The sequence below is a fragment of the Myotis lucifugus genome, unplaced genomic scaffold, assembly GCF_000147115.1.
Source record: "Myotis lucifugus unplaced genomic scaffold, Myoluc2.0 scaffold_348, whole genome shotgun sequence".
Lineage (NCBI taxonomy): Eukaryota > Metazoa > Chordata > Mammalia > Chiroptera > Vespertilionidae > Myotis > Myotis lucifugus.
This window is the reverse complement of record NW_005871396.1, coordinates 250,822-274,541: the sequence shown is the minus strand read 5'-3', so window position 1 is coordinate 274,541 and position 23,720 is coordinate 250,822. Positions and strand designations below refer to the sequence as shown.

Below are 23,720 nucleotides of genomic sequence, written 5' to 3'. Positions count from 1 at the left end.
ACACTAAAGCTCGGAGATGAAGTCACTTACCCGGTCCCCCTAGAGCCGTCAGTGACAGGACAGTCCCCCTAAAGTGGGCCCTTACGACCAGGTGCTACCAGAGTGCGCTCGGGACAAAGTGATGGCACCACAGAAACAAGCAGCTTTGTAACTGCACACTTTTGCTTTTTGTTGCTTTTATAATATTTTAAACCCCATTAGCTGGGTCTCGCTAATGGTCTGGTGCCCATCATTGTGAAGTATCTGAAAGCACTGACTCCTGATAACAGGGTCGCTGCAAAGAGTTCCAGAGCTGAGAGGAAAGGACGGACTGTGATGGGGTGTGAGCTCGGGCTGCACAGCAGTCTCAGCCCAGGGGTCTCAGCCCAGGGGCCTCAGCCCAGGGGTCTCAGCCCAGGGGCCTCAGCCCAGGGGTCTCAGCCCAGGGGTCTCAGCCCAGGGGCCTCAGCCCAATGTCCTCAGCCAGGGGTCTCAGCCCAGGGGCCTCAGCCCAGTGTCCTCAGCCAGGGGCCTCAGCAGGAGGGCAGAAGCCAAGGGGGACAGAGCTGCTCGCTGCACCTGTTGAAGCGCGGGTCTGCGTAGGCGTCCGGGATGTTCAGCACCTCCCCCGTCCGCGCGACCTGGCCAGCAATCCCTTTCTCAATGGAAAACCTGCAAATACAGGAGAGAGGAGCATGCTCGTTAAACACAGAGGCTGTCCCCCACTCTGAACCTGTTTACTGCCACCAAACACTGAACAGAAAAGCACTTTAAATGCTTGGGTTCACTTTACATTCACACATTCTAAATCATATTATTATTATAAACTGTGCAAAGGTAAAGCAGAAAAACATTGCACAGTAATCAGTTGAGACCTTGATTTAAGATATAATTCAAAATATATGAACTTATACTGAACCACAAACTGAAATTGAAAAATTAATTAGCATTCTCCTGCACTGACCAATAGCAATCCTTCGTATTGACAATGTACACTACTATAATTTACAATACACTTCCACCTACATCTTCTGCGTTAATTCTCACTGTGGTGGGAACTGAGGCCCATTTGGGTTCAGTAATTTGCTAAAATTTGCAACATATCAATGGTACAAGGAAAGCAAGAACACAGCTCTATAGCAGTGCACGTCCTACCACATATATAACCAGAATCGTAAGTCACGGCTGATTTCTGAGAGAGGACATAGGACTGGAATGCTAAGGCATTTGCAATACAGCACTCTATAAAAATAACACACTTTAAAACTCCTACTGTTTTTATTTCTCTAATTTGCTGAATTTAAAAATAGTCAAAATACAAGCATTGTCTATACTTAATTATGTTTTGATATTTAATATCAACATTTTCTATTATAAACACACTAGAGGCCCAGTGCATAAAAATTTGTGCACTCGGGAGGGTCCTTCAGCCCGGCCTGTGCCCTCTCGCAGTCTGGGACCCCTCGGGGAATGACCACCTGCTGCCTTAGGCCCGCTCCCTGGGGCATTGGGCCTAAGCTGGCAGTCAGACATCCCTCTGGCAGCCCAGGAGCCCTCGGGGGATGTCCACTTGCCAGCGGGGAGCAGGCCTAGGTGCAGTCGGACATCCTTAGCGCTACTGAGGAGGCAGGAGAGGTTCCCACCACCACCGCTGTACTGGCAACCATCAGCCTGGCTTGTGGCTGAGCAGAGCTCCCCCCTGTGAGAGCGCCCTGACCACCAGAGGGCAGCTCCTGCATTGAGCGTCTGCCCCCTGGTGGTCAGTGTGTGTCATAGTGACCAGTCATTCCCAGTCGCTCTGCTGTTAGGATCAATTTGCATATTACCCTTTTATTATATAGGATTCTCTCATATACAGTTTTCTGATACAATATTATCATCAGTCATGCAGTTATTTTGAAATGTTTTAACCAAGATGTCTGCAATCCACAATCTTGTCGCACTGCTATAGCTAGACAGAACTTTCATACTAGTTTCCACATTATAAGAGATGATCATCCTATATAATAAAAGGCTAATATGCAAATAGACTGAATGGCGGAACAGCCAAACTGCACAACCAGTCGCTATGACATGTGCTGACCACCAGGGGGTGCATGTGGAACATGGCAGGCGTCAGCCATGGAGGGATGGTGGAACAGGTGAGCAGGGGCCCCAGACCAAGGCAGGGCGCCGATTGCTGTCATCGGGATGAGCCTCTGGTGGTTACTAAAAATTTTTGCTCCCACACGCTGTGGTCCTGCCCGGCACTTGCACCTGCTGCTGGCACCAGAGTCACTGCTTGCACCCACTGCTCGCACCCTCTGCTGGCGATGGCCCTGCTTGCACCTGCAGCCTGCGCTGGAGCCACCGCTCGCACCACTGCCGGCACCCGGCACCAGTCCCAATTGCTTGGCGCCGTCAGCAGGTTTAAGCAGAGGCTGCTGGTCCCAATCACCCTGAAGGCTTCTCCACCTCCCCTTGCTCCTGAGGGGTGATCGGGGCAGCAGCTGCCACTCACACCCGCTGACAGCACTGGCCCTGCTTGCACCCGCTGCTGGCGCCAGCCCCAATCCCTCTGCGCTGTCAGCGGGTGCAAGCGGGGCTGGTGCAGTCAGCACTTGGGAACGGCGGTGGTGGGAGCGGGGCTGCTGGCAGACAAGAGACTGGGGGCTGTGGCAGGAGGGGCTAGGTGGGGGCGCAGAGGATGGGCCAAGACCCGCCCCTGTGCCCACGCAGCCTCGCAGCCCACAGCTCCTTTCAAGGTGCATGAATTCGTGCACTGGACCCCTAATCCTATATAATAAAAGGCTAATATGCAAATTGACCGAATGGCAGAACTACCGGTTGCTATGACGTGCACTGGCCACCAGGGGGCAGACGCTCAATGCAGAAGCTGCCCTCTGATGGTCAGTGCACTCCCACAGGGGGAATGCTGTTCAGCCAGAAGCTGGGCTCACAGCTGGTGAGCGCAGCAGCGGGGGCAGGAGCCTCTCCCACCTCCACAGCAGTCAGACATCCCCCGAGGGCTTCTGGACTGGGAGAGGGCACACGCCAGGCTGAGAGACCCCCCCAGAGTGCACGAATTTCGTGCACTGGGCCTCTAGTTATTGAAATAAAGCTCCACCCTGATGTCTGTCACTAAAAATATTCAAAAGAAAGTGGATATGACACTGATGACACTGAAAGGTGAGCCCAACGCTGCCTGAAACAAGGTTGCTTCAAGGTCAGTTTTCCTGGGCTGTGACCTGCGTGGCCATGGCAAGGCTGAAGCCCTGAGCGGGAGTCAGAATGCACTGTGGGATCTGCGCAGATGGCTTGGTCAGGGGTGGCCCGACTGTCCCTTTATTCCCACTTCAGGCGGCTGCCCTGCAAACACATCCCTGTCAACTGGCCCCTCACTGCTCCCAGCCCAGCGAACATGGCTCCACAAGGGCCTGGCCTCAGCACGTGAGGCACCAGCGCTTCTGGGAGGGCAAGGACCTTCCGCAAGAGAAAGGATTCGCCTACGACTAGATCCAGGCTGACTGACCCAAAAACAACCAGCCTCAATATCACAATTAAAAACCTCAATAGTGCCTGCCAGCCAGCCACACGAGTGGAATATAGGACTATCCCCTAGGGCAGTGATGGCGAACCTATGACAGGCATGTCAGAGGTGACACGCGAACTCATTTTTTTGGTTGATTTTTCTTTGTTAAATGGCATTTAAATATATAAAATAAATATCAAAAATATAAGTCTTTGTTTTACTATGGTTGCAAATATCAAAAAATTTCTGTATGTGACACGGCACCAGAGTTAAGTTAGGGTTTTTCAAAATGCTGACACGCCGAGCTCAAAAGGTTCGCCATCACTGCCCTAGGGCCTGGAGCAGGACTGCCTACTGGGGGGCAGTGGTGAGTGCCTGCAGGATCACATGGTCCCCTTCACACCTGGTTAGCACCCCCATGGGACAGACAATGGCCCAAAGGAACAGCGATTCCTAGTGAACAAGAACACTGCTTTCCTGGGAAGCTGTGACCACCAAAGCGTTTAGAGGGGTATGTGGAAAGCCGTTCGACAAAGCACATAAAGAAAAGAGAATCCAAGTTCTGACTGTTCGGTTTGATTCCCACACGTTCCTGACAGTGCTCCCTGCAGGCTCGGACTGTGCAGGACGGAGCCACTGCCAGCCACACAGACCCGCTCCGCTCAGGTACGTGACAAAAGCTGCCACTTACAGCACAAGGTGGCTTTGGTTTCAAGAGGCAACAGGAGTGTCACGTGACTGACTACGCCGCCTGCTCAGTTACAGAACAGCGAGCTGAAGTCGTCCACGCTGCAGGTCAGCGCCCACTGCGGCTGGACTTTGAGACCGAGGCCACTGGTGGGGACGATGGGCGCCCCGTTTCGGCTCGCCTGCCCCGAGTCACGGGAAACCTGCCGCCTCCATCCAGGCGGGAGCGCCTTTACCTACCTGGGAGCACTAGTCAGTTTTTCCAACATGATTTCCAAAAGGACCGCCTCCGAAGACGGCGTTTCCGGGGGGACGCTAACGCTTCTCGGCGCGGCTTGGCCGGCACTGCAGTGCCATTCCCAGAAGCACTGCCTTCAGGAGGCGGGTCCTGGTGGGAATGATACCACAGTGTGACAGGCGGTCAGCGCACCTGCGGGCACGGAGCGGCGGCGGCGGGCCCTGCGCCTGTGTACCTGATCTCCTTGGGCCTGCCCTCCTTCACCTCCCCGATGTCGAAGAGGTCGGAGTACCGATGTCGAAGAGGTCGGAGTACAGCTCCTGGTTCTTGTGGTCCACCTGGAAGAGGGCGCAGCGGTCGGCGTTCACCAGGTTCTTGGCATAAATCTAAGGACAGACGATAAAGGCATCCATTTCCCGTCAGAAATACATCCTCAGTTCAGCTATAGCAATACAATAAAGTAAGAAACACATCATTATCTCAATGAATGCAGAGAAAGTGGAGGTTGAAACCCAATTATGATTTAAAAAAACTAAGAACAGAAGGAACTTGTTCAATCTGATGAAGGCCACCTACAAACAAATATCATACTTAATAGTGGAAGACCGGATACTTCTCCTCTACAATCCGCAATAAGACAAGGATGTACACACTCTCAACCTCCAGTCAACATTGTACCGGAGGTTCTACAGGACAGTTACACGGAGAACAAATAAAAGGCGTCCAGCTTGGACAGGAGAAGTCAAACTGCCATTGATTCTGGACGACATAATCCCGCCACAGAAAACCCTGAAGAACCCACTTAGGAAACTACTGGGAATAATGATTTCATCACCTTTGAAGGACACAAGATCAATACACAAAAACCAATTTTACTTCTATACATTTTCAATAAAAATCTAAACATAAATTTAAGAAAACAATTCCATTATAATAGCATTCAAAATATTTAGAAATAACTTTACCAAAATAAAACAATAGTTATGCTTTGAAAATTACAAACATTGTTCGAAAAGTTAAGATAATGTAAATAAATAGAAAAAGACCCCATGTTCATGCTGGAATACTTAATGCTGTTAAGATGCCAAATTGATCTATGAATTCAACACAATTCCTATCAGAATCCCATCTGAATTCTTTGTATAAATTGACAAGTAGATTTCTAAAAGTTATATGAAATTGCAAGGAACCAAAAATTACTGAAAAAGAAGAACAAATCTGGAGGACTCTCACTTCCCATTTTCAAAACTTTCTACAAAACAACAGTAACCCAGCCAGTGTGACAGTAACCCAGCCAGTGTGACACCATCCGTGAGGAAGAAAGACAGGTCGATGGGGCCGGACCAAGAGCCTAGAAATGAGCTGACGGCGGAGGTGAAGCAGCCCGGACCTCCATGTCAGGGAGACTCGGCCGGGAATTCCCAGCCCAGAACATATGCAAAGGCATCTGAAGCCCAATGTTTTCAAAGTGTAAATGTTTCCCATGCTCGCCACTAAGCAATGAAAAATGCTGAGGTGTTTTTCCAAAATTCATAGAAGTGACCAAAAAACCCAGGCGGCACCTCCAGACCCTTCTCACCCCTTTAGACGTTCACGCCTGGCACCTTCAACATTCCCCCATGCACTAGGCATGCGTCTAAGGTAAGGAAGAGCCTTGGTAAACAAGCGCCAACTTACCATTATGTGCTCCAGCAGAGAGTCTATGGCGACGATGTTATCAAAATACGTTCTGCAAAAGAGGAGGAAACGGTGAGTGACCTAGTGAGAGCAGAGCGTGGGCCCTGGGACACGCCCCGCTGCTCCTCACTGAACTGAAACGTGACCATGTAGGTCTGATTCTTGCCGTTCTGTGGAACAAGGCACAATAGCATTTTCAAGATACACGGAACGTCCTTACTGACTTTAGCCCGAGGACTCTCATTTCAGAGGGAGCGTCAAGTAATTCTTTTATTGATAAGTACTGATGCAGGAAGGAAGTCTGTAGCGTTTAAAACTAGGAAGGAATAAAACTAGGTTCACTACATGTAACACTCATTAATTTTGATCTGAAATGAAAAACATTTAAATTTGCTACACCTCATTAATATGCTTAAGATGTAAATTTACCACTGATAACCCGACAAGTTCGAATGTAGCTGAACTGTACTGAGGCAGCAACGTCACTCATCGAGAAGAAACAGCAGAATAAACACGCCGGTGAGGCCCCGAGGACACACAGTGAATGTACGTTCAGGAGGGTGAGTGGCAGGGAAAGGTTGTGGAGGTGGCTGGCACACACACCAAAATGTAGCCCTCAGGAATGGAGGACCCACCAGTGCGCATGGAGTGCAGGGATGTAACACAGTCCTTGCAAAGAAGGCTTCTCGCGTGGGCTGTGTTGGCGAGGCACCTGTCAGCACAGGTTTGTGTACATCCAGCCGTGGACTCATAATTAGGACAGCGTATAAATAAGCCATGCCTTTCATTTAAAGACGTCGTTAGCTGGAACACACTAAGACTTGGGCTCAGGGCCCCGCACCCTGAGGAATGCTCGGCCAGGAAGGGGGGAAGCAAACTGGTTACCCCACAGAGCAAAGTGAGGTGCCACAGGAGGGAATGAACGGGGCTTTGGAAAATTTACAAGAGATTCAAGCACATGGACAAGAGATGCTGAACGGCTCCCTTTCGACGTGTTTTGAATAATATCACGTGCCCCACAGCTATTGTTTCACTTTATCTCAAGGATCAGGGGATCAGAGAGGATCTCCCTCAATTCCATGTTTCTCTAACTTCATGTTGAAGAAACTAAGTGTAACACCATGCGGCGACTTCAGACTAACTAGTCAGGGAGCTAGGAGAGCGTGAGGGTAGAGCAGGCAGGCCCGAGGGCTGCTGGCAGCCTGGAAGGCAGGCCCGCTCTCCCCGTGTGAGCCCCGAGGCCCCGACCCCGACCGCACCCGAGGCCCTGACCCCGACCGCACCTGCGCAGCCTCAGGTCTCAAGGGCAAGCACAAGCAAGACCTGTGCACCTGGGGCTCCATCAAGTACCTGGACCTCAGGTCCAGCCTCGGGCGATGGGCCTTTTCTCTAAAATCCTGTCTCAGCTACTGTCCACGGGAAAATTAAAATAGTAACAATAGCATTTCACTGACTGACATTTATAGAAAACGCCAGAGAGGTCTTTTTGGAAGGAACTAACTAGAACATTTCCTCTCCTACTGCTGTTAGTTTTCTCCCACAGACACCCTGTGTCTGTACCATATGCATAACCCATGGACACAGCGGGGGGGGGGGGGGCAGGAGTGGGGTGGAGGGGGTTAATGGGGGGAGAAAGGGGACATCTGTAATACTTTCAACAATAAAGATACATTAAAAGAAATACACAGCAAACTGCAAATGAGAACCATCACATAACTGTCTCCATCCTTCCCCGGCAGCGTGAACGAGTGAGCAAGGGTGAGCACCAGTGAGCGAGGGTGAGAGAGTGGCCCCAATCCTCTCGGCCCGCCCACCTGCCCAATGAAGTCACCAGCAGCAGCAGCCACCCAGCCCTTAAAGCGCACACTCACTTTGATACGTCGAGTAGAAAGTCATTCAGTTCAGTCTGCTTGGCGAGGCCTCTGCAGAGCTGCCATATGAAACAAAGGCCATTAAGGATGAAAGATGTTTGCTTATTTACAAGTAAACATTCCAGAACACTACTGACCTTGTTGAATGTAAAAGGTGTAACACAATCGCTGGCTTATAACGTAGCAATACTATCAATCACAACTCATTTTTCTTGAAGGCTTAAATGCGCTATAAGCACTTCACACTTATGACCTCATCTGATCACCACGAACACTGCAGGTTAGGGGCTGGCTGTGTAACTGAGGCAGGAGGAGCCCAGAGCCTTGCTCAGACCCCAGAGCCCTGCGGGGCGGAGCCAGCATTCGGTCCAGACGCTCGGCCTCCAGAGCCGCTGGCTCTTCAAAACCCCTTGCACTTGAGAAACTGACGTGGACACATCTTCCACCCACTCTCTCGTGTCAGGTCCAAAGTCCTGCTCCTCAGCCCACTTTCCCACACTTAGGACTTTCCTCTCTATCACCTGGTCCCACCTTGAGCCGAGCTGGCTGAAGGGGACTCAGAAAACAAAACACGAGGAGGAGCAGCGGAAGATACAACGCAGAACTGTAGCCCGCCTGTCCCTGAGCTTCGCAAGTCTAGTTCCCACGAAAGCTGCAGTGTTTCTGGAGAACCAGGGTCTGAAATTCAATGTTTATGTTTCACACACCATTTGGTGGAGAGGATGCCTTAACTTAGGAAACAGAGTCAGAGAAATATCCATGTTCCGACCAGCAGGAGACTGATCCTGGGCTTTCGAGGGAAACAAAGATTGTAATAGGACACATACCCTTGATTGCATAAATGATGGGCAACTGTATATAAGTATATAAAAATAACTGACACATAGTTAAGCCAACGAGTAAGGAAATGGAAGTGCATAGATGAAGGTTTTAGAAATAACAACATCGCTAAGATGCAAACAGAAAGCCCGAGGCTGAGGCCAGCGCCCCCGCAGGAAGCGCGGGACAGGGACCCACCTGCACCTGGTGGATGGCGACCGACGCCCAGGCGAGGTTCGCGGTGGCCACCTGAGGAGGGGAAAGAACCGCCATTAGCCAGGTGGGCCAGCCCCACCGTGTGGAGGACACTGTCTGGGGTCACTGCACATGTGAATGTTTTGCCAAGCACAAAGCATCAAATATGGACAGGACTTCTCTTTTATATTCCTCCTTCCTTTACAATGGAATCAAGTGCTTCCTTGTTCCCCTTCATTTTGGATAAAAAATAAAATAAATGGATTAAAAGAGCTAGAGTCCAAGGACTCTAACATAAAATAACTTTAATGTAATAACAATACTATTCAAAAGCCTCTAACAGCAACTCTAAAATGAGGAAGTATTTCTAAAACTTTGTTGAAGAGTTCTCACATTACTAACTATTCTACTTCTTCTGCTACCCATTCACCTGGCGAGTATTTACCAGGTGTCCACCAGGTGCCAGGCACTGTCCTCAGTGCTGAAGGAAGGGCACAGGGACACAGAATGGATGACTGTGGGGACAGAAACGGAGAGAAAGCCCGGCTGGCCGGCGTGGCTCAGTGGTTGAACGTTGCCCTATGAACCAGGAGGTCATGGTTCAATTCCCGGTCAGGGCACAGGCCTGGGTTGCAGGCTCCATCCCCAGTGTGGGGCATGCAGGAGGCAGCCAATCCATGATTCTCTCTCATCACTGATGTTTCTCTCTCTCTTCTTCTTCCTTCCTCCCTGAAATCAGTAAAAACATATTTGAAAAAAAAGAAAAGGCGAGAAAGAGAGCCAGTGCGTGCACAGCGCATCAGCTGGAGATGGAGGCCGCAGAGGACCGGGGACCGGGAGTGGGGACCGGGAGCGACGGAAGTGGGGGGGGGGGAGGGAGGGGGGCCGCCTGAGAGGCCACACTGGAGGTCCCCCCTGCAGAAGGGGCTGGAGCTGGAAGGACGGGGACCCACACAGGCTCTGACTGGGAGCCCTGCAGCCTTGCTCCAGGGGCTGGTGCAGGAGGAGGGGGAGGTGGGGGGCAGGCTGTGCCACCCAGGGAGTGGACAGGTGCAGCCTCGGAGGGAGGCTGGCGTACCCGGGTGTGGCAGGCATCGCTGCCATTTTATTAATGTATTAATGAGCCGGTTCCAGCTCAGGGAATGGGGACAGAAGGCACTGCCCTCCACATGGGTCTGGCGCTGGCACCTTCACACAGGACGGACCGGAGAACGTGAGGACCTCCAGAATGCGGCACTCTCCGGAGCCAGCTACTGCTTTGTCTGACTTACAATAGGACGGACTCTTACTTTTATTGTTTCAATGGATTCTCACTTTAAAATGCCTAATTTCCAGTTTAGCCTGTCCCCTCTCTAAATAACCACAAAACAAAAAAAGTTTTTTAAAAATCATTAGTATTCGTATCAAAAGCAAACTGTGGCTTCAACTATTCATTCCTTCATCACTGAGAGGCTGCCTGAGCCCTCCGAGGCCAGCCCCGCCCCGCCCGCCGCCTCACCTCCTGCTGGCGCAGAGAGAAGGAGTCCTTGCCCCAGTGCCGGTACAGCTCCAGGATGCCCACCAGGTCGCCAATTGCCGTGACGATCGGCAAACAGAGAACGGACTTGATCCGCGTCCCTGATTCCAGTCCAGTGCCTCCTGGAAATCGTTCATCCTGAAAAATTAAATGGGAAAAGGTGTAAGTTCAGTACAATAAATGGAATAATGCAGTCATGACCCTTATTTCTGTAAGAAATCACCTCATACTTACCATCAATAACAAGCAGACCTTTTCAAGGAAAAACCAAATGACCTTGGCCCCCATCGGCAGTGCTTCAGGAAACGCTCGGCGTCAGCAGCGTGGCTCCTGCACAAACCCGGCTCTGAGCCTACCTCTGTGGAGCAGGGCTCAACCCACTCACACCATCAACCTCATGCAATAACCAAGGGAATTAGGATGGCTGACACCTGCTATTCACCACCTGCTACTGTTCTAGAACTTTTATAATGGTTTGTTAAGTATAATGTCACAAGTGAAAATTCAAATATAAATATCATACGAAAGAAATTATATAGTAAATGTTTCTCTTTTATTTTGAATGTTAGAATAACACAAAAGTGGATGTTCATGATAGTCATTTTACCTGAACCTCAAAGACTGATATTAAATATTCAAGTCATCCAATAATTGGCAATTTTTAATCAAAAAACTGATTCTTTGAATTTAATAATTTTCTAGCTTAGACAAATCTCTCAAATGAATTAATATCAAGAAATTTATTCTACTTGTTCAATTTCTGCTGTCTGCGGGATGCTTTTCATGAATCTAGAACAGCACAAAGCTACACTTACTAGTATAATTTCCAAACCTTTTGAAAGTTTGCATATACAATAGAGCATTTTCATATGACAACTTATACAGTATAAGTATCTACTTTTAATACTTTTTAAAAGTGAAATCTACTTTCCGTTTTCTTTTCCTAAATAAAATAACGAGTTACCTGATTTGTTCAAGGTCATACAGATAGTTAGAGGCGGAACCACAATTAAAACCCACATTTCGTGGATCTCATTTAGTTTTCCAGAGCAAATGGATTGCACCTAAAACCTGCTGGTGCACTTGTCACTTGGAGGCTCCACTTGGTCATGGAGCCTGTCCTTCATCAGTTCCCCTAAAACTGCGTCTACCCACGGGGTCCACTCTGGCCAAAGAGAGGGCAGAAAATGTGATGGGAGTACAGACTCGGAACCTCATAGGCATGTCTGACTTCCCTCTAGGACCCGGGCCGCCACCGTTAAGAGCGTGCCAGGCCCCCCCTCTGGGAGGTGGGGAGACACACCTGGAGAGCCGAGGCCACCTGAGGCCAGCCAGCTCCGAGGTGGTGGCCAGCTGATGGCAGCTGTGTAAGCAACCCAGCCAGACCCGGCCCAGACCAGCAGGAGGGCCCATCCAGACTCATGGGAATAGCAGGTGGTTGTTGTGAGACACTCAAATTGAGGGTCATCCGTCCCCCAGCGATGGCTATCCATTCATGCATATCCTACTAGGATGTGACATACAGACAGCTACCATTTAGTCTGCATGAGGATAAATATACATTTTTACGATTAACTGGCATATGTTCAAATAAAAATTATTCAAATCTAGCACTTAGTGTTTAAGACATGGTTTTCTGAGCACAAAAACTTTGTTCACATACAAATTCATTTATTGACCTATGTCATGCTTTGATGCTTTAATAAAATGACTTAAATTATACCATCAACGTGGTAAGTCTTCTCTCTTTATTAACAAACAAATATTTGGTAATATGCAGTTACAATCGGCCCGAGTTTACACGTTTCCCGCACTCCACCGCAAATCTATATGAACCGAGTTAAAGACGGCTCCCGCGGAGTACGCGCAATTCACGCGAGCCGACTTAACTCGTTTCCCGCACTCCAAGTGTTAAATTAACACCTCCCTCCCCTCCCAGAGGGGGCGGCACGAAGAGTGAGGAGCCACGTACCCCAAGGATGTCTTCCACGAGCAGCGTCTTCCGGGACTTGGCCACGTAGGCAGAGGTGGTGGTGCCCTGGGCGATGGGCCCCGCGGGGATGAGCCGGGGTCTGCCCTCCTTGATGCCAGGGGGCGTGAACACGCACAGGCTCTGGGAGAAGAAAGAACAGGTTTGTAGGCTTTCGTGCACCCTGGCACGGGGCAGAGACTCCTGGCGTTTCGTGACAATCCCGAGAAGGCTGGGCGCTGGGAAGAGCAGAAACGAGGGAAAGGCTCAGTGGCCAGCCTGGAGTGTCTGAGCTGAAACTCTCACATCCTCACAACACAGGCGAGATGCAGGACTTGAATGAATGAACGTGCACAGAAAGGCTCTTAAAATAGCCTATTTTGATATCTACAAATTAATGACATGAAAAAATAGGAAGCTGTCCTTGGGCTCAAGATGGTGTCTGACAAGAACCAGACCCGCCCTCCCTGCAGCCTGGGCCCCGACCTGCAGCGGATCAGTAACAACGGTCAGAGGGTGCGGCTCCGTCCCTTTCCTGGAAGCCTTGCTTTCTCAGAGCCTCGTCTCATCTCACACGCAGTCCCTCCACTCTGTGAACGGGCCGCCTGCCACACGCCTGTGACGGCCACGCAGGACAGGGGTGAAGACCCTGCTCTGCACGCAAGTTCTGGACACGTCTGGGGGCACCTGCCCTTCAATTGACTGGGTGGGAGGGTCCAGTTCTGACAACATTTTCAAATAAATGTTTTTAAAAATATGATCCACTATTTTGACTAAACCAAATCATATTTCAAAGAACTACCTACTAAACCAGGATCAGAATCGCTCACCTATGGGCATCCCCTGGGCACTGGGGCAGCACTCTGGCATGACTATATATAATAACTACACACCCTGTGTGAAAACCACTGAGGTTCGGGGGATGTCCCCCAGCCGACTTCCATCTTCGATTGGATTGCTGGGACTTCCAGGTGGAAGGCCTGGAGCCATAAGCATCAGACCACCCCTCACGCCAAACACGTCCCTCTGAGCGCAGGCCACCCCTAAGCTGGCTCTGGGTAAAGGCAGGAGTTGGGTGTGTTTATTAACTTCTTAGTTGAGTGGTTTGCAAGCTTTGTAATGTCAGAGACCCCTTTTTCGCATAAAATCTCATCTATAATCACAAGGAAGTGAGCCGCATACACCTGGCCCCTCCCCGAGCGGGAGCAGGGAGCAGGGAGAGGGAGGGTGACGCCCGGCTGCCTTACACATCACCTTCCCGCAGGGGCAGCTCCGCGCCAAACATTTCCATTCACAAGAGCATCTACCTCAGTCAGGGCAGTGCTTGCGTAGTATTGGCTATTGAGTACATGCCTGTGAAAATATACTTTAAGTGCTTCTATTTTAAAGTATTTAAATACAAGTTACACACGTTAAAGATTTTGAACATTTACACTGCTATATAGAAGATGATGAATAACAATTTCACCCCATTTCTTTTTAAAGAGGCCAGGAATCAGAATCCCTGTCTGTAAGTGGCGATCATTCTATTTGCATATGGCAGAGGCGGCAAGGCCTTTGCTAGACCTACTGCCTCTCGTCGCAGTAATTCCGTGTGAGCCGAGACTGGGCGGAGCGTAGAAACAGGAGTCAAGAACAGGAAGAGATGATTTCAAGACAGAAATTTACAGGATGCGGTCTATTTAGCTCGAAGCGGTGGTTTTCCCAAGCCCCGGGGAAGTTCATCATGAGGAGATGCTGGGCAGTGTTCCTGTCTCCACCGACGGGCTCAGGAAATGAACTGCAGGTGAACCGCGAGGTGCAGATGGCTCTTGAGGAGCTTCCTGGCCGGATGGAGAGTCAGTTCCCCAGCGGGCAGCGCCCGCAGCAGCTCTGACTTACTATCGCGGTGCTGACCTGGTTGCTTGTCGTTTTGGATGACTGTGCTCTATGCGCATTAAGAATGGGTTTAATAATATCTTCACATCATACTTAAAACAGGATAAAAAAGCAAGTCTGAAAAAACGATTTAGTGGGAAACAGAATAGACTCACGATTTATCTTAAACACCTAATGTTTAATGAAACGGGAATGTGTGATTCATTACCACCAACTAAACTGGCAATTCTACTTCCCTTGGTAAACACTTGTTCTCATTTTTCTTTCCATATGCAATTCAAAGGTCTCTTTATTCATGAAACTTCATTTTATGGGAAGGCTTTAACTCACAACCAGTTAAACTTCAGAAACTTTTTAAGATGAAAAATTATTTAGGTGTGCCGTTATTTTTCCTAGGAGACACTAGATGGCGCTAGGTAGTAAATGAACTTAGGTCCATGAAGATGGCATGAGCTCCCACCCACCTGGAACTGGAAGTAGATAGGTGACTTTGTTTGCACATTTCTTAAAAATAAACCTTCTAAAGTTTATTGCACAACTGAAAAAGCCACACAATTACTGTAAACTACTGGCTCCAAACTGGCTGCTAAAACCAACAGGCGAACAGCTATCCAGGAACTTACTTGATGCATTAAAAACTATTAATGTATTATTGGACTCTACCAGGTGTTCAGCTCTTACAAAGAGCTCTGATGGATAACACCATGAAGCACGCCAGGTACCAACCAGCCGGGGCATGTGAGCAGGCATGAAAAAGAAGAACTGTAAGACCACTGAGGGTGAACTGAGCCCCATCTTCATCGTGGAAACGCTGGTTTTGTCCCACGGCGTTTCTGGAGCACCTGGCAGTGACGTGCCAGGCGCTGCTCTGGCCGGAACTCAGTGGCACCCGCTTCCTCTCCCAGCTCCCAGCTCCCACAGGTTCACTTCTTCTGCCCCAAAAGGCCTTTGTTTTCCCTTATCTCCTGAGCGAGGTCTTCCAAGCTCTGCTCAACGGGGCCAATCAGCCAAGCTGCTTTTAATGGGCCCACTCCCAGCACCCCATCCAATCAGGGACTCGGGGCACCGCGGGCTCCTCCCTGATCACTTCAATGCCACGTGCTGGGATTTAGTGTGGATTTCCCGTTTCCCTTCTGGCTGCACATGGCTTGATGACAGAAAGGACTTGTTCTTTGCCTCTGTATGCTCTGCATGTAGCAGCGTCTTCTGGTACCTTGCAGGTGTTTACAGTGGGTTGTTGAATATTATTCATTCAAGCAATGCAGGTTAAATGAACGCTTAGAAAATGTAAGACTCTTGTCAAAGTCACCAAGTAGTGAACTGCACTCACAAAATCTGCCTCCAGAATCAAACTCCTGTGAAAAGCTATGTAAACAGTGTGTTGAATATACGTCCTGCTAGTTTTTAGAAAAGCCTTATTTTAGCACTGGTTTCAATGTCTTCCACTTACTGGTCTACTACGTTTTCTATCATTGTTTGCATTAAATAGTGACTTAGTTTCCTCGAAAACTGTCCATTTTATTTAGACTTTCACTTTTATCAGTCCAAGTACCCTCTCGTATTTTCACTGTAACCATTGTTTTGCTATTTTTTAAATTACTAGGCATATATACTGGTTTTCTCTTCTTTGTTAATTAGGTTGACAGTGGCTTATCTTAAAGTACTTGGAGTTCCTTGTGTATACAGGTTTTTTTTCTGTGTCCATAGGTTAAACTGGTCAATCCCAGAGGCAGGGGTTTTAACTGACGACCGTGCTTCTGGTTTCCAGGACAGGGTGTGATCGAGCCCAGTAAAAAACGTGTCCGAGCAATATATCCACTTATTTTTGTTCTCTTATTTATTAATGTTCCAAAAATGAATAAAAATGTTTAATACTTTAAAGATGTGAATTTTCCACTGTGAACTAAGTTTGTTCACAACTTTAGCAATATTGTAATCCAAGTTCATCAACACTGTTCTCTAAACATTCCACTCACTATATTTGTTTTTTTTTTCTTTGTTCAAAGAGTAGCTGGGCTTATTGTTAATGTTTAAATATAAAGGTTTAGTTTCCTTGTTTTCAGCCATTACGGGGATCTGAATTTCTTAAATAGGGGCTAAATACATCACTGTAGGATATGACTGAAAGAAAGGGAACCCCGAGTTGGTAAACCCTAAAATAAGATACTGAATTAAATATATAACGTTTTTGATCTGTCCGCAACTAAAAACACTCCTGCCTTTTCTGCCCATGTTCTGTGACTGTTTTGTGTTATAAATTTCAATGTTCCAATGTTTACTGTGTAAACTTCGGGGGAGCTCGACCTTCACTGCAGACTGAGCCCTCCACGAATCAGGTGACCTCCTTTTCCAACCTAATGCTCCTCTCCCTCCAGGTCAGCTCTGCTCCTGCTCTCGTGGCACGTGCTCTCTCCTCTGCATCTCTCGGGAGCAGGTTTGCTCCAGCTGAAAGGTCCTTTTCCACTGGGCCTGCTCTGTCGACATGTCCCTCTACAAAACAGAAGGAAGCCGTGGCGGGGGTTAACCCGACTTTTTTTAATCTTTTAATAGGTGGACCTATTCTTCTTGTAATTTTGTTGTGACATATTTTTATAATGAGTTTCATAATCATACTTGATGTTTTATTCTTAGTGTTTTTATGCTATTTAGCTTGTTTTCTATAACTTTGTGTTTTCTTTACATTTTTCCTCTCTTATAATATTAATGCAGATATTTAATTATACTACTGAAACTTCTGATATATTTAAATATTTAAAATTATGTTTCTTGATACATCAATTTCAGAAAATTATTTTGACTCATTCTCATTCATGAAAAAAAAGAATACTTTTATAAGTATAAGAATTTTATAATTCCTCCCATCTCTATCTCAATCCATGGTACTTATTAATCTACACTTAAAAACTTTATCTCAGTCTATTTAGATTGCATATTGTAATTTTGTCACCAAAGCATATACATTTTGTTTTCAAAGTAAGTTATTTAAGAAAAGCTTTCTAACTAACTATGATTCAAAATCCATACTCAATCTTTAAAAACACTGATAAACTTTGTATAATATGGTAACTTTCATGTGCAAAAGGAAGGAATGTAAGGAAATATACATGCATCTGCTCATCTGTGCAAAGAAGTGTTTTGTTTTATTTTATTTTATGGGGTTATTGGCTTACATTGCAGAAGTATGTCAACATCTGTTGCAAGCAATATGGCAGATGAGATCATTTGACACTCCTGAAAAGAACAACTTTAAGATGATGTAAAGGCGGTGTAGAATAATCTGCAGACCTTTTATAATGCAGTGCTGGGCTGAGGAGGAAGGAGGACCCACAACCACCGAGAAGGAAGTGTGGACAGGGATTCTGCACCTAAGCCAACCCCAAACTGGAAGTAGCAACCACAGCTCGCCATCTCGACGTTCCCTCGGGAAAGCCGCCTGGGGACCCGAAGAGGAGAGGAAGCCTGGTCCTCTCCAGGGAAGGCTCCCGGGAGACCCTGCCCGGGGCCCGGCCGGCAAAGGGCTGCCCCAGCGGAGGCTGAAGGGCACGCACACTCAGGGCCGCAGGGCCCCACCCGGAAACCAGAGCCTCTGGCATCTACTGCTGGAGCCAGAATGGACCTCTCCTCTGAGAAAAGTCACTGTGTGTCACGTGGGCGGAGACTGGAACATACACCACTTTGTAGAACGAAAACAACTCAAGTAGATGATTTGGTTTAAATGGTCTTGGATTGGCCACGCCTTCCTCGGGTGATAGGCAGAAACAAATACATAACCTGTCTCTAGTAAAGAAACCACAACATGAGCTTAAAGAAATACATGCCCTAACCGGTTTGGCTCAGTGGATAGAGCGTTGGCCTGCGGACTGAAAGGTCCCAGGTTCGATTCCGGTCAAGGGCATGTACCTTGGCTGCGGGCACATCCCCAGTGGGGGGCGTGCAGGAGGCAGCTGATCGATGTTTCTCGCTCATCGATGTTTTTAACTCTCTATCCCTCTCCCTTCCTCTCTGTAAAAAATCAATAAAATATATTTTTTTTAAAAAGAAAATAATTTAAAAAACAAAGAAACAAATACATAACCTGTCTCTAGGAAAGAAACTGCAACATGAGCTTAAAGAATACCCACTGGGGCCCTAACCTGTTTGGCTCAGTGGACAGAGCGTGGCCTGTGGACTGAAGGGTCCCAGTTTCGATTCGGGCCAAGGCCAAGCACCTTGGTTGTGGGCTCGATCCCCCAGTAGGGGTTGTGCAGGAGGCAGCTGGTCGATGTTTCTCTCTCATCGATGTTTCTAACTCTATCCACCCTTCTCCCTTCCTCTCTGTAAAAATCAATAAAAGTATATATTTTTTAAAAAATACCCAATGTAAAAGGCCCAAGGAATAATATGATTCATAGTTAAAACTGGAAAACATAAAACACATGAGGAAATAAGTCACTTTCTATAAAAGATGAAAGAAATGAAAGCCAGGAAGCTGTAAATTCAGAAAAGAATATAAAACAATATAAAAAAGGTATAATTCATCTATTTCAAGAAATAAAAGATAAGTCCAGGGGATAAAACACTATCATGAAGGACTGAGACAAATGGAAAACAACCAAAAAGTAACTATCTAGTCAATCTACAGAGATGACATAGACCAACGTGAACCCTTTATCCAGCCACATCTTCTTTAGAGAGCGTGTGAAACAGACACATTCAGAGAGGCAACCATGGCTTCCAGCACAGGTGCTCATTTAGGGAAATCCCAGGGGCCAGAGGAAGGAGGACTCCAGATGGAAGAGCAGAGATGCAAGAAGTGAGAGCGAAGGGCAGCTGCGGGAACTTCACAGTGTCTCCCACCCACAGACACCGGCTGTGGAGCAGCCAGGGCCCCGCCCCCACGTCCATTACACAAACAGGAAAATACAGCCACACCCCCCCCCCCCCCCGATTCACCTCCCAGGAGACCAGCCCTCTGCCTCCATGAAGCTATGTTCTACCACGCAAATCACAGCTACGTGGGCAATGACAGCCTCCCTGAGCTCCGAGAGGAAGCAGGTGCCATCAGGAAAGTGTAACAGGGTGTGACCCAGGAGGCCACAGAAAGCTGCCGTCTGCTGGGACCCCTGCTGCCACCCCAGGGGTCCGCCGTGGCACAGGACACAGCTTCCCTCAGGTGTGGGGACAGCAGAGGTGCAAGGCCCGGGACCAAGAGAGAACACAGCACATCAGCTGACCTCAGGAGTTTAGGGCGAGGAGCCAGAGGAATGCGGAGGATGTGATGTCATCCTCGACCAAGTTACAAAGGTGGATGGTGAGGAGAGTAAGAGGACTCTGATCTACATGGTAACAGCCTGGCTCCTGTAGATGCAAAGCGCTTTCTAATCACACAGTAGAGGAGGCTACTTCCCTGAGGTCAGCGTAGAAAGGAGTCTGCAGACCAGGAAGTGCAAACACAGCTGAGTAACTAAGAACGTCACTCAGCTGTGCTTTCACTTTCCGCCCGGCCGGCATGGCTCAGGGGTTGAGCATCGACCTATGAACCAGGAGGTAACAGTTCAATTCCAGGTCAGGGCACAGGCTCAGGTTGCAGGTTCGATCCCCAGTGGGGGAGTGCAGGAGGCAGCCGATCCATGATTCTCCCTCATCATTGATGTTTCTCTCTCTCTCCCCCTTCCTCTCTAAGATCAATAAAAATATATTTAGCCCTAATCGGTTTGGCTCAGTGGATAGAGCGTTGGCCTACGGACTCAAGGGTCCCAGGTTTGATTCCAGTCAAGGGCATGTACCTTGGCTGTGGGCACATCCCCAGTAGTGGGCGTGCAGGAGGCAACTGATAGATGTTTCTCGCTCATCGATGTTTCTAACTCTCTATCCCTCTCCCTTCCTCTCTGTAAAAAATCAATAATTTATATATATATATATATATATATATATATATATATATATATATATATAAATACAAAAAGAACATGGGTCCGGAATCTCGATCCCTGCTCTGAGAGCCCAGCCCTTCTTGGGGCTCCCACACACTATGACCCCCTGGCCTCTGGGGCCGCCCTACCCCCCTCTGCCAACTAGGTCTCCCCATTGTCCTTCCTCTGAGCAGAAGAGGCTTCCTAGAGCGGTGGCCTCAGTGTTGGGGTTCCCATCACTTCTTTTCAGGTAAACAGCTGGAATGCTGAGGCCCAGGTCCAGGTTTCAGCAGAGTCTGAATGGCCCCAGTGTGGGTCACAAATAGCTGTGACTGAGACACGGGTGACATGGGGACAACAGGCCGGCGTGGCCAGCCCTGCGGGTGCAGCTCCCGGGGAAGGAATCGAGAGAGGCAGGCTCCCTTCCACCCGGAGCTCTATGCCCGGCAGTAAGTAAGAATAAATGCAATCATACCAGAATTTTCTAAAAGGAATTCTCACTTTTTAATAAAACTCCCAACATTTAGAAATAAAAGTTTAGAATGGACAGAACACAGTGAGATCCACTGTTTCTTCAGTATCTGAGCCAATCCCCGTGCCACGGGCCTGGGAATCTAAAGCAGGTGGCAGCAGCAGTGGGACCTGGGTAATGCCACTCAATAAGCACTCTCGGTGGTGCTGACACGAACGGCACCAGGAGAGATGCTGGCTGAACACAGAAATGGCTGAGCAAAGGTCCCTGAAGCCCTTCCAGTCCCGTAACGTGACTGCAAAGCAGAGCGCCCAGGCTGAGGAGGCGCGGGGTCCCCGCGAGCTAGGGAAGTCGGCCCGTCGGCACTGCCTGCATCTGGCTTTCCTGCCTGCCCTGCTGTGTGCTCACGAGACCACCACAAACCCTCGGAGCACTGCGTCTCCACTCCCATCCCGTTTTACGTCACATGAACAGCACAGGGCCCTGCGGATCACACTGCAAAAATACACGCCAACCCTCAGATCACAACGCCTAAGGCACAGCAGGAGTGTGCCAAATCCATTTATAACTGAGTTGCATATATTTAAGCTATGAGTGTAAGTATCGTCAGCTCAGAACATCCTCCTAAAACGTGTGTGTGTTTAATGCCGCAACAACACGGAGAGGCCGGGAACTGAACACCGTGAGATGCTCTGCAGGACGCCCGGTGAACCAGCGACACGGCCGTCTGCCCCCGAGGAGGGCGGCGCAGCCACGCCAGGGCCGACCCAGGCCCACACACCTCAGGGAGTCACTGCCTAGAAACTCTCCCAGAACTCTGAGTCGTCTTCAACAATCTAGACGTCACATTTCATTCTATTTCTTTAAAAAGGTTCTTTATTGAGAGGGAGAGGGAGAAGCCTCAGTGTGAGAGAGGAGTATCGACTGGCTGCCTCCTGGACGCCCCCTACTGGGGACCGCGCCCACACCAAGCGGGTGCCCTGCCCTGGAATCGACCAGCAGCCTCCCAGTGCAGGCGGCTATGCTCCACCAACTGAGCCACACCGAGGTGCAAAAAACCACCTCACATTTTAACAACGCGGAACTTTTGTTCTCGTTTTATCCTGCTGCAGATTGTGTGCAGAAAGGGCGGTCCACAGGGATGAAATAACTTCTTCACAAAACCATAATCTAGAAATGTCATTTGTAAGGTAGACCACACACCAAAACCAAAGCAATCGATCAATTATAAGACTTTACACCTCACTGTTGCCATCTGGTAAAATTCTCGGCTGGTAACAACCACATGTAGAAACAAACGGTAAGATGAATTTCAGGCACTTCATTCCAATATGTCTATTACGTTGTTAACATCACAGTTTACTTTTCTAAAAAGCTTATAACATTTTCTTAACTAGGGCGCCAAAATCTAAATGTAGATACTTACATTATTGCACTCGCCAAGGAAATACAGTGCAAATCCATCCGCTTTTGTGGCTGCCAAGGCAATGAGAGAGGAAGAGACTGATGGGAACAGAAGACACAGCACGGAGCCCTCGAGGCGAGGCCTCAGCACCGAGACGGTCAACGGGTTTCTAACAGTCACCGGTCGTGCGGCAAACTGAACGAAATGGTCTATGGCGTCACTCATTTACATAATTAGAGCGTTTCATTTACTTCATCAGCCATTGCAAAGTTTAAGATGAGCAGTCAGCGTACTATGTAATAATGTATTTGTCAAACTTGAAAATCAGAATTATTGAAAAATATTTTTTAAATCTGAGTTATATTTAATTTTTAAAGTATTAAAAATACTAGAATTGATTTTCATAATATTGAATAACCAATATAAGCATCAGCCAAAAAGAATTCTGCTCACATCTGCATTTCCTCACTGAGGAGAAAGTGACTAAACTTTTCTAAAACTGCTTCAGGGTCGGCTGACGGCAGCTCCCACAGCAGCGAACAGAGTAAGGCTTAGAGGAATGCCCCGAATTTAACTCCTTTCCGTCCGTGTGGCCTGTCTCTACCGCAGCTTTCTCATCAGTCAGATGGTCATAATAGTATATAAAGTTGTCACTTGCCCAAATAAGTTTAAAATGCTGCTTCTTCCTTAAAATTAATGACTTCTTGTATAAATGTGATTTAGTTCAATAAAACGATACAAAGAAAGCCAGGTTTGAATAGGAAGGCACAGTACATTCCATTAAACTTCAGGCAGATGCTGGTTTTGGAATTCGGACAGCTTCAGAATAAAGTATTTTCACTTCAAACGTAGCCCATGAGTCGAAGGAAGCACATGGCGCCCTCTGCCCTCAGCAGCACATGGCTGTGCCCTTCTCTGCCCGGCAGCGGTGAGCGGCCGTCCTCCGTCCTCCGCCCGAGCCGCGGTCTCACCTGTTCTGATGATGCTGCTCAGCTCGTACAGCAGCAGCTGGTTGTCCCCGCCCGTGTCCAGCCGCTGCTCGATGTAGCTGTTCAGTTCATACACGACTCCCTGCATGTTCGTATCTTGGTACTTTAATAAAAACATACACGGCACAATTAAATAGAATAGAATAAAAATTCCTTCGTTCATAAAACATACTCTGTACGGCTTTATATACTCTTACACAGCATGGTTTAATATAGTCTACGATAAAACAGGACAAAGTAAAACTGCTATGAGCTACTTAGAATTAGCATAGACCCCATGCATGCCTATTTATATCAAATGTCACAAATCGCAGCTGTGTTTCTCAAGTTTTACATATAATGCTGCCGGCAACTTCATCAGTGAAAATGGTCCAAGTCTGCCAAGTGAGTGAGGCATCGTAAGAAAAGCCAGCCTCACGCACCACCTGGGGGAAACCGAGTATCAGCGTCCGGCCTCTGCCTCAATGCGGCCGCCACCCAGTCCCACCCCCACTCCCCACCTTCACGGCCACTGCGGTCAGGGCCGTCCCAAGGCAAGTCCAGGCCCTGGGCTCCATCCAGGGACCAGGGACACGGCCGGTAGGTGGGGCCTGGGAGAAGGTGGCAACCGAATCTGCGCTGCC

At 48.4% G+C, this 23,720-nt stretch overlaps 1 protein-coding gene across 1 annotated transcript in view; it reads right to left on the bottom strand.

Annotated features, from left to right (window-relative positions):
- Positions 1 to 23,720, bottom strand: part of PDE10A (phosphodiesterase 10A) — a 137,710-nt gene that overhangs the window by 21,429 nt on the left and 92,561 nt on the right. Inside the window, 10 exon segments of the mRNA XM_023764791.1 lie at positions 559 to 651; positions 4,651 to 4,727; positions 4,730 to 4,801; positions 6,093 to 6,144; positions 7,964 to 8,022; positions 8,981 to 9,031; positions 10,476 to 10,631; positions 12,466 to 12,606; positions 22,130 to 22,179; positions 23,080 to 23,200. Coding sequence (XP_023620559.1) covers positions 559 to 651; positions 4,651 to 4,727; positions 4,730 to 4,801; positions 6,093 to 6,144; positions 7,964 to 8,022; positions 8,981 to 9,031; positions 10,476 to 10,631; positions 12,466 to 12,606; positions 22,130 to 22,179; positions 23,080 to 23,200 — 872 coding nt within the window.